General features: G+C 38.7%; 1 protein-coding gene across 2 annotated transcripts in view; it reads right to left on the reverse strand.

Moving 5' to 3' along the window:
* The window catches only part of Galnt7 (polypeptide N-acetylgalactosaminyltransferase 7), a 123,857-nt gene that overhangs the window by 12,477 nt on the left and 92,514 nt on the right, over nucleotides 1–18,866 (reverse strand). Inside the window, exons 3-6 of one of the 2 annotated variants that reach the window (XM_090354191.1) lie at nucleotides 9,135–9,301; nucleotides 4,972–5,102; nucleotides 4,647–4,726; nucleotides 2,206–2,388 (exon numbers count right to left, since the gene is read on the reverse strand). In XM_090354191.1, coding sequence (XP_090210317.1) covers nucleotides 2,206–2,388; nucleotides 4,647–4,726; nucleotides 4,972–5,102; nucleotides 9,135–9,301 — 561 coding nt within the window. Of the gene's footprint in view, nucleotides 1–2,205; nucleotides 2,389–2,532; nucleotides 2,716–4,646; nucleotides 4,727–4,971; nucleotides 5,103–9,134; nucleotides 9,302–18,866 lie in introns of both variants that reach the window. The other variant, XM_090354192.1, reaches the window with a different exon arrangement.

Here is an 18,866-nt window from a genome sequence, read left to right on the forward strand (position 1 = left end):
CACCTTCCATGAGCTCTTCATGGCTCAGCTTTCACCTCAAGCACATCTGGAGGGCTCTGCCAGATGTCTGTCTCTCTCTCTCTCTCTCTCTCTCTCTCTCTCTCTCTCTCTCTCTCTCTCTCTCTCTCTCTCTCCCTCCCTCCCTCCCTCCCTCCCTCAGGTTTCAATGACACTTGTCATAAGATCTTTTCTGACCCTCTAGGCTGGCTTGTGTGTTCCCTTCAGTAAGCCCCACAGATTTGTGAATTTTCTTGACAACATATATCCTAGCTGCTGTTCCAGAGCTGTGTGTGCAATTAACTGTTCAACTTCCCATCCCAAACTGTGGCAGACACACAGGACATTTTTGCTAAGTGGTGAAGCTGTCAGTTCTAAAGGCAAATTGCATCAAGAGAAAGTCATCCTTGTATGCCTTTTCTCCTTAAAAGATGTTGCTTAACTCATGAAACAGCACTATTATACTTTTGGTTATACTTTTATGTCACATTCACCATCATTTAAAATTGCTCCATTGTAATACAATACAGTCTTGTTCATCTCAGCACATATTTGAAAAGTGTATCTTAACAAACAAGTGAGTTAAAGGGTATTCTTCCTTAAAATTTTCTAGCTCAGTTAAAAAGTGAGTAGTGTCTCATGCCTATAATCCTAAGGACTCAGGAGGTTGAAATCTAAAGATGGCAGTTCAAAGCCAGCCCAAGTAGAAAAGTCTGTGAGACTCTATTTCCAATTAACTGCCAAAAAGCTGGAAGTGGAGCTGGGGCTCAAGTGGTAGAGTACTAGCATTCACACACACACACACACACACACACACACACACACACACACACACACACACACACACACACAGCTAAAAAAGAGCACCCAGGTCCTGAGTTCAAACCCTAGCACCAACACAAAAAAGAACAACAACAACAACAACAACAAAAGCCTTTGCTAGGCCATGAAATTGGCAAAAATTATAAATGTCATTGCAACATTTTATTATTTTTTTCCCCAGAATTATTTGTTAGGGGACTAAGCAGGTCAGTAGCAGATTCCTAGACTACTCTGAAATTTTCAAAATTTGGAAAATGTGCTTGAAATAAAGCATAAATTTCAGTCATTTCTTTATGTTTGCCATTCAGTATCTAGATGTGAGGTGCCCAAATCCTGCCAGCATTCCACGACACTGAAGTACCTGCCTAAAACAGAATTAATTCTACTGTTCCAGCAGTATAACAGAGAACAAAGGTAGAACTGCACAATCAAAAACATCAAACAGACACATTCTAGAGAACTCTATGCTAATATCTGAGCAAATATTTTCCTTGGGGTCACTGTTTTGAGAGACAGGAATACATTCTAATTAAAAGGTGGAAGGAGACAGTAATAATAAATTGTTTTATGTGAAGGACCACATGATATGACAAAATTGATATGGAAATAGTTTTGTTTTGAAATTCCTGACAATAAATGATTCTATGTAGCATTTCCTAAAACTGTTTTGGGGGAGTGTGGAGCCTGAATTCTGGGCCTGGGCTGTGTCCCTGACCTTTTTGCTTAAGGCTAGTGCTTTACCACTTCAAGCCACAGCGCCACTTCTGGTTTTCTGGTGGTTAATTGGACATAAGAATCTCACAGACTTTGCTGCCCTGGCTGGCTCTGAACCACCACCTTCAGAAGGACTCAGCCTTCTGAGTAGTTAGGATTATAAATAGGAGCCATCAGCACCCAGCAGATCTGTGTATTTTTCTTTTCATTTGTATTTCACAAACGTAAACTTAGCATAAAACGAATGTAAAACCAAAGGGGAGCCTCTAAAGTCTTGCTGTTTTTCTTTGTTAGCATTACCCTTGTGGCATTCAAGTAGAAATGAAGTCTTTGATGATCAGTCATTTATTTTGAATATATAGAATGAACTTAGTATCCAAAGACTCTAATCTATTATCCAGTCTACTAGCACAGCAGAAAATTTTTTTTTCTTCACTTACATCTACTTGGAACTAATCGAGTTTCCTGCTGTCCCCAGCCTGCCCCACTCAATAGACAGATGGGATTGCGTGGAGGGTAAACATGAGTTGAAAGCTTTGAGCCCAGTTGGAGAGAAGAAACCCAGCCTCTGAGGAAGCATCTACAACGGGAGCTGGTTTTCAGCTTGCAAGAGGTTAATAAATTAGCAGCAAGGAGAGAAAAAGGAAGATAGGTAAGTGATTTAGTGATTACCGATACGGTTCAGTTTTTGTCTTTCTCAGGCTCTTCTCTCGAGAGGTCAGAGGCACCCGTTTCCAGAGCATGCTCCAATCCCATGCTCCTCGGGCATACCCATCTTCATCACCTCCCCCTTGGGGTATAATTTCATATGTGTTGCCATTTATGACATCTATAAGCGGCACAGTGCAAATGGTTCTGAATTGTGTTGATGGCAGCAAAAGTCAAATGAAAACGAATGTAGGAAACCACATATGTACACGAGTTCATGAGGAAGGAAAAAGAGAGGACTTAGGTAAACATTCAGTAGAATAACCAAAAATTGAAAGTAATCATCTTTACCGATAAGGTTCAGTTTTATGTTTTCTTTTGGCCTTTTCCTTGTGGCTTAGAGGAACACGTTTCCACAGTAAACTCCAGTCCCAGGCCCCTCTGGCAAAGCCATCTTCATCCCCACCTTGCTGGGGTTCAATGGAATAATCATTCCCATCTATGTAATCTATTAGAGGCACAGTACATGTAGTTCTGAAACATTTACAGAAAATGAAGAAGCATTTAAGAAGCCACAACTGACTGGTAGAGCACGACTACCTACATTGGCCTTTTCTGGAGATTTCTGCATTAGGCAACTTGACTATCTAATGGTGAAATAGAGAATGAATGTCCCATGAAAACCTAGGAGCCTGTTAGGGTAGCAAAGAGTTGACTTTTCCCGTGGGATTATGAATCATGCCACTGAGTTTATTAATGTCTCCCCACCCTACCCCCTTTTTAACTCTGGTTTTACTCATAATTTTTTCTGAGTATTTTTGCACTATTTATAAAATTTTTCTGCCTATCCTTTCCTTCTCCATCTTAATTTAAAGTGCGGCCAAGTTGCAGTGTGATCATAAACTGACATGGTAAACTGAAAAAGCCCTTTGTACATCTACTTAAAGGTAATAAAAACAAAATGTATGTGTGCATGTGCGTGTGTAAATATGCTCTTGCCACATTCTTAGTTCTCCCAACTTTTGGTTGCTTTAGAAGTAGTCATTGTGAAAACATGTTTCTGTGCTTTTACTGAATTTTCTTTCTTGCTTCTTACATTGACAAAAAAAAAAAGAGAAAAAAGAAAGAAAAAAAGGTTCTGATTGTTCAGCTGCTTTAAAAAAAAACAAGCAGAAAGGAAAAAAAATCTCTCAAAACCTGGGAAAGAACTTAAGAAATAGGCAGATAAATTGCCATAAAGAGAAAAAAAAGTATAACTGGGCTTCATAAAAATGTAAGTACTACATAATTAGATGTGTGTAGAGTTAACATAACAAAGATAATTTGGTACCCCGCTTGATTCAATGCTGGTTTAATCAGTAAGATTCTAAAATGTATTTCCCAAAACAGAGATCATGGCTCACAAAGCTTTCTAGACGCTTAGAAACCAAGGTGGGAGGGTTGGAGGGGGAGAGAAAATGTACCGCTGAGGATGCTGATTGGAGGAAAGAATTCTGGAAGGACACTGCATTCTTTTGCGTGCTCAGGAGGATGTGTGGGGTGTGGCTGTGACCTTGGGAAAACCACTCTCCCCTGGAGATTTACCTGATTCCTGATTAGGTTATCTTTCCTGTTCGCGTTTCTAAAAAATACTGGCACTGTAAAGTAGCCCAGAGACTTCAATTTGGCAGCTTATTAGCTATCAGATTTAGAAGAAATTAGTTATTTTTTCTAATCTTCAGTAATCTTTTCTGAAAATTGGAGCCAGCTCTGCCTTGCAGGGTTATTGTGAGGATTAAGCCAGACAGCATCCCAAAATGTTTATGCTAGGCCTTCCATTAAGTCTCCTGATGGATGATAAAAGCCTCCTCAAGTTCACTCTTTTTGACTCATGCTGTTAGCTTCAATTCTAAAGGAGTCAGCATTCTAAAGCAGTCAGAATCCTAGACAGGAAGCAACAGGGGCTTTGGGAAATAGTAGGAGGAGACTGCTTTCTAATAATTCGGACAATTTACCAGTGATCGCCATGTCTCCATGGGATAGTTGGCTATTTTTAAACTTTAGAGTTTCTATAGGAACCCAAAGACTTGACAAAAGAGCTGGTCCTTACTATGTAAAAGGCAAAAGAATATATATGTTTTAAAACACTCATGTTCCAGACTTTTGTGCTTTTAGTTCAGTTTGGGGACAGAAGTTTCTAGAGTTAGAGGAAGTCTCAGAGTAGCAGGATCACAAAATGACTCTCCAGGGGGATACCTGGTTTTCTCTTAAATGCCAGACTCACTGCATCTGCAACTCCCAAGCTATCAGCCTAGCTCTACTCCCAGGTAACTAACTCATGGATAACACTTGAAATACTTCAAACGCTTGGTGCACAGAGTGGAACTGCAATTAAAGAGTGAGAATATTAGTTGCCCTTCTAGGACAAGGTTTACTTTTCAACTAGGAAAGCAAAAACAAAAACAAAAAAAGCAAGGTAATGTTACCTGTCCTTAGATATGGGAGCTACAAGTGGTGCATACCAGTTAACTGCCACCTCACAGTGGGCATCAAGGTATATCAAAACCTTAAAGAAAAGAGGAAGGGTGAAAGAATACTCCTCACACATGGAATTTCATACATCATACACAATTTAAATTTAGATGCTAATGAAAATTAGCATTAGAGCCAATTTCCACACATACGTTTGTTCAAGATAGCATCCTCATTTCAATTAAAAACAAAACAAAACAAAACACCGAAGGGTAATTAAAATGTATCTGATCTTTTAGTTACTTCACTGAAAGCTGTGACATTATGAAGGTTTCTTACCTGTCCCAGTTTAGCCTTCTGGGCACCAATGCTTCGTGCTTGAATTAACCCTTCTCTTCTCTCATTTCGATATACCTTCACTAGGCCATTCCACTGTTTAATGTAGTCATCCAGTTTGTTTTTCAAGTGGTCTGCAAAATCAAAATGATAAGTTAGACATTTACATATAAACCATTTTTTTCCCTCCAGAAGTAAGGATAAGACACAAATGGGGTAGGCAGTGAATGATAGTCCATTGGCTAGCCAATTGCTTCATCGGTTAAGACACAGGGATCCCAGTGGCAGAGTGTAGACTGAGCAGTGAGGCCTTAGATTTAATCTCCACTGGGTTTACACTAGATTTTAAGCTTACTGCATCTACAGAACACTGATTAGAATCTCGCTAAGTATTAAATGGTGACTATCTAACATAATTATAGCCTTAAGAGCCTTTAAACTTTTTTTTTTTTTTTTTTGGCAGTGCTGGAGCTTGGACTCGGGGTACTGTCCTTGGGCTTTCTCACAAGGCTAGAGCTCTACCACTTGAGCCACAGCACCCTTTCTGGCTTTGTGTGTGTATGTGTTACTGAGGAATGAAACCCAGGGCTTCATGAATGCTAGGCAAGCACTTTAACACTAGGTCATGCTCCCCACACCTATTTTTTTTTTTTTTTAAGTTTACATGTTAAGGTGAAATCTAAATGCTTTCAGGCCAGGTTCTGGTGACTTATGCCCAGTCAGGAAAGTCTGTATGACTCTCTCATTTTTTTTTTTTTTGGTTGGTGGTAAAGCTTGAACTCTGGATATGAGAGTTATCCCTGAGGCATTTTGCTCAGGGCAGTACTGTACCACTTTGAACTACAGTTTCACTTCTGGCTTTCTGGTGGTTAACTGCCACAATCCTCAGATCTCAGCCTCCTGAGTAGCTAGGATTCTAGGCATGACACATCAGCACCCAGCTTTCTGTGGGAGTCTTATTATTTGCCAGTTAATTACCAAAAACCCAGAAGTGGAGCTGTGGGGTTCAAGTAACAGAGTACTAGCCTTGAGCAAAAAGCTGAGAGACAATGTCTAGGCCTCCTGGAGTTTAAGGCTCAAATATAAGTTGCTCAAATACAAGATAAGATAAACTTAGCTTTCAGGGACACTTTCTTTTTTTTTTTTCTTCTTCAGTTGTCAGATGCTAAGATTCAGGATTTCTGAGTATGCAATGTCTACAATGTTTACACAATTTTGCTCCACAGGCTATAGAGTTTGGTTCATATTTTCCGCTCTAGTCCATCTTTTTCCAAACATAATAGGTATTATAGGTACTGAAAGTTGTAACCTTATTGCAATTAATATGGTTCCCATCAAGTTGGCAAATAATAAAAGATCCTACTTTTTCTTTATCCTAGCATCACAAGTATATAGAAGATTTTACTTGATTATAATCATTATAATTACAGACATATATGTGTATGTCTGTAATTTAGTAGGGGAATTCTGTGTTCTAAAGACCAAACGCATTTGGCCAAGTTTCCATCTTGGCTTCCCACTGTGAGACAACAGATTTTGTTTATCACTAAGAGCCCATGAAATTGGCTCATGGCAGACAGAACAGGCTTCTGCAGCCTTTAAAGACGCTTCTTGAGGATACAACAATGCTTTAAAATTCTTTGAAGTTTGGACCTTGCATACAAAAACCACACACACACACACATAAAGTCAGTATTAGAGCTAAGCTGGTGGTTAAATGGACATAATATTTTACTCATTTCAGGAAGGTTATTATTAGCAAGACATCCGTACACATGGCATTCAGAACTGAGATTTTTTTCCCTTTTATTTTGGAACAAGTTTTAATGAGTATTATAAATAAAATTCTTATGGTTATAATATACCCTCTAAAACATTTGAATAATTTCCTTTTCAGATTTAGTTTGTTTTGGGAGGTGGCCGCTGTTGTTGCTGCTGCTGCTGCTGCTTCCTCCTCCTCCTCCTCCTCCTCCTCCTCCTCCTCCTCCTCCTCCTCCTCTTCTTCTTCTTCTTCTTCTTCTTCTTCTTCGTCTTCTTTTTCCTCCTCCTCCTCTCCTTCTTCTTCTTCCTTTTCCCCTTCCTTTTTTTCTTTTTTATAAAGCTTTTTTTAATATACATTTGTACCTAGATGTGCACTAATTATTACAAATGAGGCACACAAATGGAGTCTATGTTTCTTTGGGCAGTTCGAAGTCCTCTTTTTAAGTGTTTCTGAATTGTATTAGGTGCTCTTTAGATACATAAATGTTCTCTCTCTATTTTATGGACAGCTCTTCGAATCTGGAGCATTGGTTCAGAGAGCTCCCCAGTGATTCCTACTTCCTTGAGGCTCTTCTACAGTGGGAGACTAAACTAGTCTCAGAAGAGCCACTGCCATTCACTGGAAGAATGTCGTCATCTGTCTTGAACCCCAGTGCCAGGCAAGCAGGCCACTGGCTGCAGCAAAACAAGATGGGAAAGCAGAAGAAGGACCTCCTTATTTCACTGCATATATGCTTTTCCTCTGCTGTGTACAGGCAGGGTCTGCAGATGTGTGTCTCACAGGAAGGGATAGACCAAGAGCCCAGGCTCTGAGAGCCTGAAACAGCCTCTGCGGGCTCATGTGCCTGTATGTGGAGGAGCTTGCTCTGTTTAAGGGCTCCAAACCTCAGTTAGACAGGGCACTGCAATGTACAGAAACATAAACGTTATTATGAGTAGTTAGTCCCTCTGTGAGGTTTTTTTTACATTAGCATTTTGTCTCTTAAAGAAACTTCAAAGTTTACTTTTTGAATATACTGAGCCAAGTATAAATCAAATTTCCACTCAAGCTAGATGAACCACACACTATGTCATTTGCTGGAAATTAGGACACTCATTTTGAAAGTGGTTTTAGAGTTGGGGGTATCAGTTAGAGCTCTTCTGTACTCAAGTATAAATCTCCATACACAATTCAGAAAGCAGACACTGTATGACTGCCCTCAAATGGGCGCTGGATACTGACAGGGTCAATTTGTAACAATATAATTAATGAGTACAATATGAATGTAAAAGGAGCACACATCTAAAAGCCCCAAATTCCCTTTTCCCTTTCTCCCAAGCAATTGTCTTATAATGGTAAAAAGCTTTTTTGGTTGTTTTTCTTTCTCTATTTAGAATATGTTTTTTTTTAAGTTAATAATATAGGATTCTTGCAGTCAGTACAAAGGCAGGGGATATCTCAAAGTTGTTCTTGATTTCTATTTCTTTTTCCTAAACCTAAAATGTTGTTGGTAGTATAGATATTTTATTTCTAATTTATTTTATTGTTGTTTCTGAAGTGACACACAGTGATGTTATGTTTTCATATGTCAGGTAATAAGTACATTTCCTTTCCTATTGTGTCATCTGTTACTTTCCTCCCATCTCTACCCACGAGGTGCATAATTCACTTTCATCAATATCCAATGTGCTCTACTGCTGCACTTTTCACCCATTTTCCTCTGATTCTGTGCCATTCCCCCACTTTCCCACAGATATGCATGTGAATTCACCATATAGAAGGTGATGTACACAGAGTCATCAGAAAAAGAAAAACAAATTAAGAAAAAAGTCCTTTGTTTCCTTATCTTTGCAGTTCATTTCGGTATGTTATTTTATAGTATAGATATTTTAAAACATTTTCAAATATTTGACTTGTGATAAAATGATACTTTTGTTGAAAATATTCCTGTCGTAGAAAATTGCAATTGAGATGTCTAAGCTCACTGCATCAATATAGTAGGAAACTTAAAGTTCCACATTCTCTAGTGCAATAAATGGATGGACAGGAGAAGGAAGCACTTAGTGGCACAAAGAGGAAAGGGAAAGGAAATTCGTTCTACTTCCGTTCCTTATAAGGCTATCATGCATGGAAATGAAGATTCTAGTGACGTCCTTATAAACACAGCAAGGCTTTATCCAGTCTGAAAGAGTTCAGATTAAGTTTGGAGGATGAACACTTTTACAAGGACCATTTGAAAGACATTTTCATGCCACCCATATGCTCTCTCCATTTAGAATGTGTCCCGTAGTATCCACTTGTTGATAATAGGTGCTATCAATAGATCCTTACCCTGTTAATGTTAAAAAGTGAATTATTCTGAGCCCACACTTTGGTCATTGCTCAAATTACCTGGTCGACAAAAAGTCCATCTTAAAGCCATTACCTTTATTGCTGAAATCATCAATCAACACAATTTCTGCTAAATACTTCCGTGGTGTCCTTTTGATCACACTGTGCACAGTTCTCATGAGAGTGGACCATCCTTCATTATGGAAGACAATGACTACGCTTGCCGTGAGCAGGTTGTCATCGTAATGCCAATACTTACATCTGTAAAACATATATGTCAGGACAGTTATTTGGAAACAATCGATTACGATATGGCTCCCATCCTACAATGATGGCATTTTCTGACTGGATTCAATATCATTGACTTAACTAAGGACACAGAGCGAAATACAATCTTTGAGTACTTGGGCAGAAATGGAAGATAGTAGAGAGAAGCCATAGAGAGATCATTGTCAAGTATACTGTGTGGTAAAAAGAATCAGTTAATGAAGTTACCTAAAGATGCCTAAGATCTCAGTCACAGCAACCAAGCTGGTACTGCTGTTTTTCTATGTTGACTACAATATTCAGAGGAGGGAAAAATGAAGTAGGCTGAAGTAGGACCTATATAAGAGAAGCATACAATTTTGCTGTTACATGAATAAAATGTTAATCTTGATTAGAGCTAATTGATGGGCTAAAGAAAGATCTTTAGGTGTTATGCATGGAAGTATGTGAGATTACTCTAGCAGGAATAAAGTTTTTGGAAGCCTTTTCCTAACTGGAGGAAACCCAGAATGGCCTGTGCAGACGGAGCCAGCTACAGCTTAGTGAGCAAGTCTTCTAAAAAGAAGGCTTTCAAGTGTGACCTGAAGTCGGGAGGGGTTGAATGCTCTTCCAGAATAACAAGTTCAAAAATGTAGTAAGGGAGAGATGCAAATCTGGTAAGATGTGGTAAGTGTTTCTGCAGAGGGATGAACATTGGCAGAACAAAGCCTGTCTAGTTTTAAATAGGTAGGGATAATAATCTCCCCAGTTCCTACAACCCAGATGCAGGCTTTATGCAAGTCTTCTTCCTCTTGTTAAGTACTGGGTTTAAAGCAGCAGAACTGGCTTTTCTGTTCCCCACACCGCATAACTGGCTCTGAGGAATAGCAAATTTGATTTACAACGGACACAGGAATTGATGAAAATGGTACCATGTGGAAAGATCTTTGTGACCTGCTGGTCTCTAAGGCAAGAAGAGATGGCCTTGAGAAACATGCAAGATAGGGAGTGTGTGTGTGTGTGTGTGTGTGTGTGTGTGTGTGTCTCTAGAAGGCCGGATCTTGCCACATAGCTCAGTTTGACCTTCAACTCTCTTGGTTATTTTCTGCCTCTCCGTGCTCAAGTGCTAGGGTACCAGGAGTGCACTACCTAGCAGAAGAGGAGCTCTTTTTTTTTTGGGGGGGGGAGCATTCCTAGGGTTTCTTGAACTGGACCTGGGCACTGTCCTGAACTTCTTTTGCTCAAGGCTAGCACTCTACCACAGCACCACTTCTGGCTTTTTCTGTTTACTGAGGAATCTAACCTTGGGCTTCAAGCATGCTAGGCAGGCACTCTACCACTAAGCCACATTACCAGCCCAAGAGGAGCTTTGAATGGGAAACTTTAAATCCCAAGTTGAAAACAGATTGAAAGAGAGGAGGAAGTGGGCAGAGTGAAGTCATTGTCTCAGGTAATCAACTCCACATGGAGGCTGCCAGGAGATCTTGCTCTTACACACATGGGAACAGGAGAGCTGAAGTGGAATAAGAAGTTTACCTCATTTGTCTGTGTTACCTGTTAATGTGAGCTAATAATTCTAAAGAAGTACAGTAACAATGATGGGGCTTTGTTTCCTTTACTTTTAATCTTAAAAACTACAAAAGTGGCTGGGAGTTTGGCCTAGTGGTAAAGTGCTTGCCTAGCATGCATGGAGACCCGGGCTCGATTCCTCAGTACCACATATAGAAAAAAGCCGGAAGTGGTGCTGAGGCTCAAGTGGTAGAGCTCTAGCCTTGAGAAAGTCCAAGGACAGTGCTCACGCCCTGAGCTCAAGCCCAGGACTGGCAAAAAAAAAAAAAAAAAAAAAAAAACCTACAAAAGTAACACACAGCTTGTCCTGAAAAAAATATGCAAACATACAAGTTTATAGAGCAAAGGTATCCTTCGCTTTCTTCCTCTCTCCAAGTATGTCAAATCACATGGTGGCACACCATGTAGTTGATATCCCTGCAGGCACGTATCTATATGTATTTACAACACATATTCAGAGGAACAAACAGATTCTTCATCTATTTCAGCATGTATAGATAGAATGCATTTAAGGATTGCATAGTACTCCATAGTATAGTATTCCATAATCTATTTAATGCCACAATGTCATGAAAACGATGTTAATCATTCCATGCTACAATGATCATCCATATCCCTGTATCTCTGTGCCTTTATATAGGACTCTTTCCTGTAACATACAGGAAAATGCACACTTTCTTTTCTTAGAAATGTCAACGCTCCATCCTTGTAAGGTGCCCCTTAGAATAAGTAAGCCATAGGATTCCATATTTTGTGAAAGGGGTGTGTGTGTGTGTGTGTGTGTGTGTGTGTGTGTGTGTGTGTGTGCACATGTGTGGCAAGGAATTGTTTCCTCTTCCAGAGAAAAGGGAAACAGAAACTCCCCTAGTAATACCAGGTGGGTGAGTCTGGAAGGAAGAAGACAAAATTTAACAAAAGCAGGTGAAAGAAGGGACTTGGTACTGAGTTTGCTTTCCTTCCAAAGCTTGAGAATATTCGGTGTGGAGTATCTGCAGTGCATATTAGTCACAATGTTCAAGCACACTGACTAATGCAAAAGTGTGGGGAGGTGGGGTCCAGTGAGAGACAAGAACTGGGTGAATGTGCGCGTGCTCTGATCACAGAAATAGGTTCCTTGAAAGGATGAGTCTGGCCTTCCACCCTGGTCTCTCTAGTATGGATTTTGCTTGGAGGTGAACCCTCTGTACCACCTTCTAGTATGGATGAGACAGCATGAAAGCCCTCACCATGGCCTATTCCTCAGGCGTAGACATCCCAGCCCTGAGAACTGTGAGAAATGAGTTAATTTCTTTCTTTCTTCTTTCTTTTTTTGTGGATCATGGGCTTGTACTCGGCCTTGGCATTGTCCCTGAGCTCTTTAGCTCAAGGCTACCACCCTGTCCTTGAGTTAAGCCCCACTTCCTGGTTTTTAGAGGTTAATTGGAGATAAGAATCTCAGGTCCTTTTGTGCCAGGGCTGGTCTGAACCTTGATTCTCAGATCTCAGCCTCCTAAGTAGCTAGGATTAGAGACGTGAGTCATCGTGCCAGCTGAGTTTCTTTTCTTTCTGATCACCAAGTCATGGTATTCTCTTATAGCCATAGAATAATGAATTAAGAGGTTCTTCAGTCAACGTGCCTGAGGAAACAGCAGAGATAGGCAGAAGCGGGCCATGATACCTCAAGGATGCTTGCCCCATTGTCCAGGATGATAGAGTAGAACAAGAAAGGAAAGAAAGCCACTGGAGACCTAGAGAGAGTTGAATTTCACAAATTGGATGGGTGCTGAGCTCAAATGATGGCTGGGGAGCAATGTGGACTGGGTGGCTTTGCCTTTAATTACAAACTTTCATTTGCCACCATCAGCCCGAATGAATGCCTGGTGTTAGGCAGATCTTAGCGTTTTCATGGGGAAGAAGCTGGGTGTGCAGACCACACAGGAGGGCCTCCAATGCACAAAGCCCTGTGGTTAGGACTTGGAATGAAAGAAGAACCGTGGTATTGAAGTAAGGCATTATCTCTCACCTTTCCGGGGTAGAATCTGTAAATACATTGGTCTCCACTTATTGGAGGCTTTGTTTTCAAAGGCTCTAGTTACCTCTGGTCAAACATAGCCCACAAACTATGGTACTGTGCAATAAAAGACAGCAAGAGAGAATACTTACATTATATTCCATTCATTATAGCACATTGTCATAACTATCCTATTCAAGGATTACTTACCGCTGTTAATGTCTTATCATGCCTAATTTATAAGCTATAGTTTATCATAGGAATGAATACATATAAAATAGTATGTATATGCATTTTAATACATTATATATGACTAACATACATTTTAATATATTATGAATCATATGTACATTTTAAGGCTATATACACACATATGTATTGATATTAATTTATAAAGCCTGAATATAAGACTTTACAACCGACTACCAATGTATGTATATATATAATTAAAATGTATACATAATATATAAAAATGTATGTATTCATGTATATACGCATGTACACACACACACACACACACACACACACACACACACACACACACACAGTTTTAGTGCTAGCTAGGGTTTTAGACATCCACAAGGGGAGTCAGAAACATATGCCCTTCGGATAAGGGAAACTATCATGAACTTTAGTGACTGCTGTTCTTAACGTACTATGATATTTCTCTTCTTTTGTTGCCCTTTGGTTAATCTCATATTGTTAGAGTATCTGACTTTGTTACCTGGTATATTGTATATACATTATTTGTTTATTTGAAATAGGAAAGGGAAGGGGGTAAAATAAGATGATTGGGAGGGGGTGGAGGGAGGTAAATGGGGACAAAAACTTGAGAGGGGGTATCAAATGTGTGAGAAGTGATGTACCCTCTTTCTGGTGAATGTAACTGTGACCCTTCTATACATTACAATAACAAAAAAAAGAAGGAAGGACAAAATAAAACAAGAGTACCACATTTAACTAGATGGATCCTGTTATACATTTGTGACTAATTTCTGCTCTCCAGCACATTTTCCTAAAAGCACTCATAAATCTTCTCCCATGAGGAACAGCAGTGTAGCTCAGCAACTCTGTAGAACTGTACTGATGGTAACTACTCTCATTCACAGCAGAGGCTCACAATGATTAAAGCTATAGTGTTATTCTTACTGTGATTTTACAGAATGTGTTCACGGTTGCTCTGTGGGCCTGGTGCTTGGTGTCAGAAGAAAAGATGAGGATGAAATTTTCACAGTGACTACTTTATAACTTCCATAAGTAGATTTCAAAACCAAAAACGAAATGCCTGTAAATAATTTATCTGTATTCTCTCTGTATCAGGTTTGTTTTTAACTTTGATAGTTTGATATAAAGCCCTGTTGTATTTAGACTTTATAAATAAATAATATCTAGTTAGGCAGATTATGAGAAACTTAACATTTTTTAGACTGGAACTCCTTGAAATAAACATATCTTATCATTAATCTACAGTAATGTGTACACATGTGTTTTCTGTGTTATTGTGTGGAAATTATTCATCTTGTTCCTTTTAAAATTGTATCTCACATTAGATCTCTCACAGAGTCTCAAACAATAATTTTACATTATTTGCCCTTAATTGGGCAAGTGGTCTAACTATAACGGGAAGTGCTTCAGGCACAGGCAATGAATTATTCATTTGGAAAATGATTATTAATTAATATTTTTGTCAGTTATGGTGCTTGAACTCAGTGTCTAGGCACTGTCCCTTTTTACCTCAAGGCTAGAACTTTACCATTTTGAGCCACTGTTCCATTTCCAGTTTACTGGTGATTAACTGGAGGTAAGTCTCAGACTTTCCTACCTAGGCTGGCTTCGAACTACAATCCTCAGACTTATCCTCCTGAATAGCTAGGATTATTGGTATAGCTACTTGAGCCTGGCTTTTGGAACAATGACTCTTTTTAACTATCTACTTTTGTTTTTAAATAAATTGAGAAATTTTCCTGCCTGGATCTAAAAAATATCTCTTTTGCTCATTTACCTAATAAAAGAAAAATATTTAGAATTTACCCGAAACAATGTTGAGACCAAAAGGCTGAATAAGTTAGTAATGTTTGCATAAAGTTGCCTTTGACACTCAGAAATGAATAAACATTTTCAATGAAAGGAGTATTGTCACTGTTAAAACCAGGCACTCAAATTTAACAGACTGGGAGGAAGAAAACTTACTCAAGCATTCAGTTGGTGTGCATTTTCACTGGGACGATAACAAGTTAAAGATTTCAGAACATGTAATGGATGTTCTTCATGCTATAATTAAGAATCTAAGCATCAGAAAAGTGTAAACTGTGTGGACACATTCCATTTTGTCAATGTATTTCAAAGAAATGACTATTAAAACAACTCAGACGTGGGCAAGCCAGCATAAGGGAGCGATACTACAATACCAGAACTGAGTCTTGAGGTAGTTCCTCAGTACTCATATCTAAAACAACATTGGCATGTTTGTTGTTGTTGTTGTTGTTGTTGTTGTTGTTTTTTCTGCCAGCCCTGGGCTTGGGCTCAGGTCCTGAGCACTGTCCCTGGATTTTCTCAAGGCTAGGGCTCTACCGCTTGAGCCACAGCACCACTTCTGGCTTTATTGCCACGTATGTGGTACCGAGGAATCGAACCCAGGTCTTCGTGCATGCTAGGCAAGCACTCTACCACTAGGCCAAACTCCCGGCCCCTACATTGGCATGTTTTACAACCACATAACCACATCATAGTTTAGAACACAAATCTCAGAACTTTTCTCCTCAAACTGCTGCCAAGGCTAATGTTTCTTGTTTTATATTTCTATAACTGTATTCATCATGAAATACTCTATTTTATATTTTATATTTTTGGCTTAGACTGTGTTTTCTTGAATACATTTGCCATTTTGTTGTCCATAGCTTTTCCTGACAGTTTTCTCCTTGGGAATTATATTAGTATGATCTCCATCTCTTCATTTGCTGTGTATATGGATGATCATGAAAAGGTCAAATATTGTGCTTACAAGTTACCTCTGAGAGTGTGAGGTCACTCCATCTAACTAGTTCTCATAATCCCACTACCACTCATACTACCTTTCTGTATCTTGTCCATAGGGTCCTGATGACTATTAAAAATATTCTGCTAAAATTGAGATGCAATAGGTTATGCATTCTTTTCACTACAGGTATGAGTATGGCCTGACCGATGCTGTCAAGCCATGATAGCTACAGAAGGTCAAATCTCCAAAACTAAACTTTCTCTTTTCCCTTTGGAAAATATAAGGCACTATTTCCCCCATCTACTGTTTCCTCAAATCTCTTTGCTTCTCTGAATTGCTGGCCAGACTTCCACTAGAATCCATTCAGAAAATTCCCTTAATTTCTGGAGCTGTAAGAAGGTGTTTAAAGCCCCAATAAATCTAACGTACCATGAAGAAGTCAGTTACAAATCCTTCAAAATGGAGATTATAGAAGTAATGGAGCAATCTAAATAAAGCTGACTATTCCAAACAAAAAGTGTAGCTCATGCTAGTTTTTTCCCCTCAGATGTTGAATCATATCATATTTCTCAACCATTTGCCTAATTTTGCTCTTTATTCTTTTACTGAAAAAGAATTTTAATCTTGTGCTCCTTGTAACTCCTATTCTGAAAGCTGCTCCATCACACAGTCTTGCTGAGGTCCCCAGCGAAGACTCACCTTAAATAGCAATTCCTGAATAGAAAAGACCACTTGATGTTATTTGAGCCAGCAGAATGAACTGGCCACAATGGCTGCTCCATTTGGCCATTCTGTGTCATTCCCTCAGCTCTAGAGCTTCCCAGGCTTTAGTATGGAAGCAAGGGATGGGAAGAAGCAAGTCTTTCATTAGTAGTAAAGAAGAGGGAGGATGAAAGCTCACAAACTCTCAAGGGGCAGAGCTTATGACTTTGCTTCTCCACTTGCCTCTTGGTTATCAAAGAGTCTTCCAAAGCCACTGCAAGTGGCCTCTGGATTCTATGAGTTAACTATTACTCCCGCTGACATTTTTAGCTAGGTAAATATATTTGTTTTTAGGCAAATAATATATACTTCACATATGACTCTTGAAATGCTTGTAAATTTGTTTACTGTATATGTTCATAGAATTACAGTTAAGAGATGTTACACAAATAGAAACTAGAGATGGCCTCTCTAGGTGCTATTTTTTAGGAGATCTTAAAAATACCTTTTTATAGGTTAATGTTTAAAAGAATTCATACACTAATCAAATAGAAAACTGATATATAACGTACTAATTTGCCTAGCAAGTATGCAACTTTGGGTTCAGTTCTCAGTACTGAAAAACATAAATTGAAATGAGAAGATGAAATCCTTCTGATTTTCATGTAACCTATTCACCACTAGAAACTCTACCTCCACACACTGGGTTCCATCAGAATGGAGGGGGTCTTACAGTGAAAACTCCACTCCTTTCCTCCACAATAGGATTTGCTGGTTAGACTGACTTTAGAGTAGCTGGCTAGAGCACCTGCTCTGAAGGACAGCCAGAAGGTACAAAGATCACAGTTTGTCTTTGGCTCCCTTATTCTAAATTCCATGTGGACTATTCCCTTCCTGATAAGTTATTCTTTTTCTTAACAGGCACAATAAAAATAAGATTATTTTCTAGCTACTCAGGAGGCTGGGATCTGAGGACTGTGGTTCTAAAGTCAACCTGGGCAGGAACAGTCCATAAAACTCTTATCTCCAATTAACCACCAGGAAACCAGAAGTGGTCCTGTGGCTCAAAGTGGTAGAGTACGGTCCTTGAGTGGAAAAGCTCAGGGGCAACGCCTAGGCCCTGAGTTCAAGCCCCATGGCCAGCAAAATAAATAAATAAATAAATACTATTTTTAATCTAATCATTGTAAGTAAAATTTAATTATTTAATCATAATATGTTTATATAAAATTTATTCTCTATTTAATCATCTTTTAATAAACCACTATTTAATCATTTTTCTCAAATTCTACTTCTATTACTTGAAGAATTTGTTTTACTTTCCTTGATTACTAGACACTATAAAATGGCCTAATTAGTTTTCCCAAATGTTCTTATTAGGCAGTTCTCCCTTGAAGGTCAAAATCAAGTTTGTAATACCAGAATTCATTCTTCTTTATTATCTGTAATATGAAAATGCCAGCATAGCTAATTATTACGAGTTCTGCTCTCAGGCAAAGTGTCATTTTCATGAAATACGTCAAGTCTCAATATGTATTTACTGATTGAATTTCCATTTTTTAAAAAAAAATTGACTTTTTCTTGATGCTGTACTGTATCACAGAATGCCATCTATTTTCTTGTTTGATGAATTAAATATAATTGGTAACAGTAATAATAAATATTACATTTCTAGTCTAGGGTAGAAAGTCAAATTGATATCTGCCGAATGAGTGGCCTTATACAAGTTTTATATGCATATTACCTGGCAGCACAATATTAGGTAATGGAGAAAAGTACCTATGTCAACTATAAATTCTGTTTGTAGAGTACTGTAAGAAATAATTCCTAAAATGCAGGAATCCAGAGCAAGTATGAGAGTAGGATTCATAAAAATTAGGAGTCGAGTAAAAATTAGGATGAAAGTATGTACCCTGTTACTATTAGGATTCGTGGTATAAACAGGATTAGGTTCAGAGTCAAGGTTTCGGTTAGCATTAGGAAAAGGGCAAGGTTAGGGCAAGATTGAGACTTATTTTAAGAAATTCAATTCAAAAACTAGGATGACATAGATAAGCATTATTTGTGCTACTGCTTATGATTTGGGTATGATTAGGGTTAGAGTTCTGGTGAGGGATAGAGCCAGGATAAGGAAAAGTATAACTGAAGCTTTTTTAAGAACTAAAAATTGAGTAAAAGGATGAACGTAAAGAAGGCTTTGTTTTACTATTAGAATGTCAGTATAATGGAAGGTTAGGGTTCTGGTGAGAGAGACGGTTAGAGTTTAGGAAAAGAGTAAAGTTTAGGGTAAAGAGAAACTTATTTTAAGAAATCCAACTCAAGTAGAGGTTAGGAAGAATGAA

The sequence above is a fragment of the Megascapheus bottae genome, chromosome 20, assembly GCF_031878675.1.
Source record: "Megascapheus bottae isolate mThoBot1 chromosome 20, mThoBot2.hap1, whole genome shotgun sequence".
NCBI lineage: Eukaryota > Metazoa > Chordata > Mammalia > Rodentia > Geomyidae > Megascapheus > Megascapheus bottae.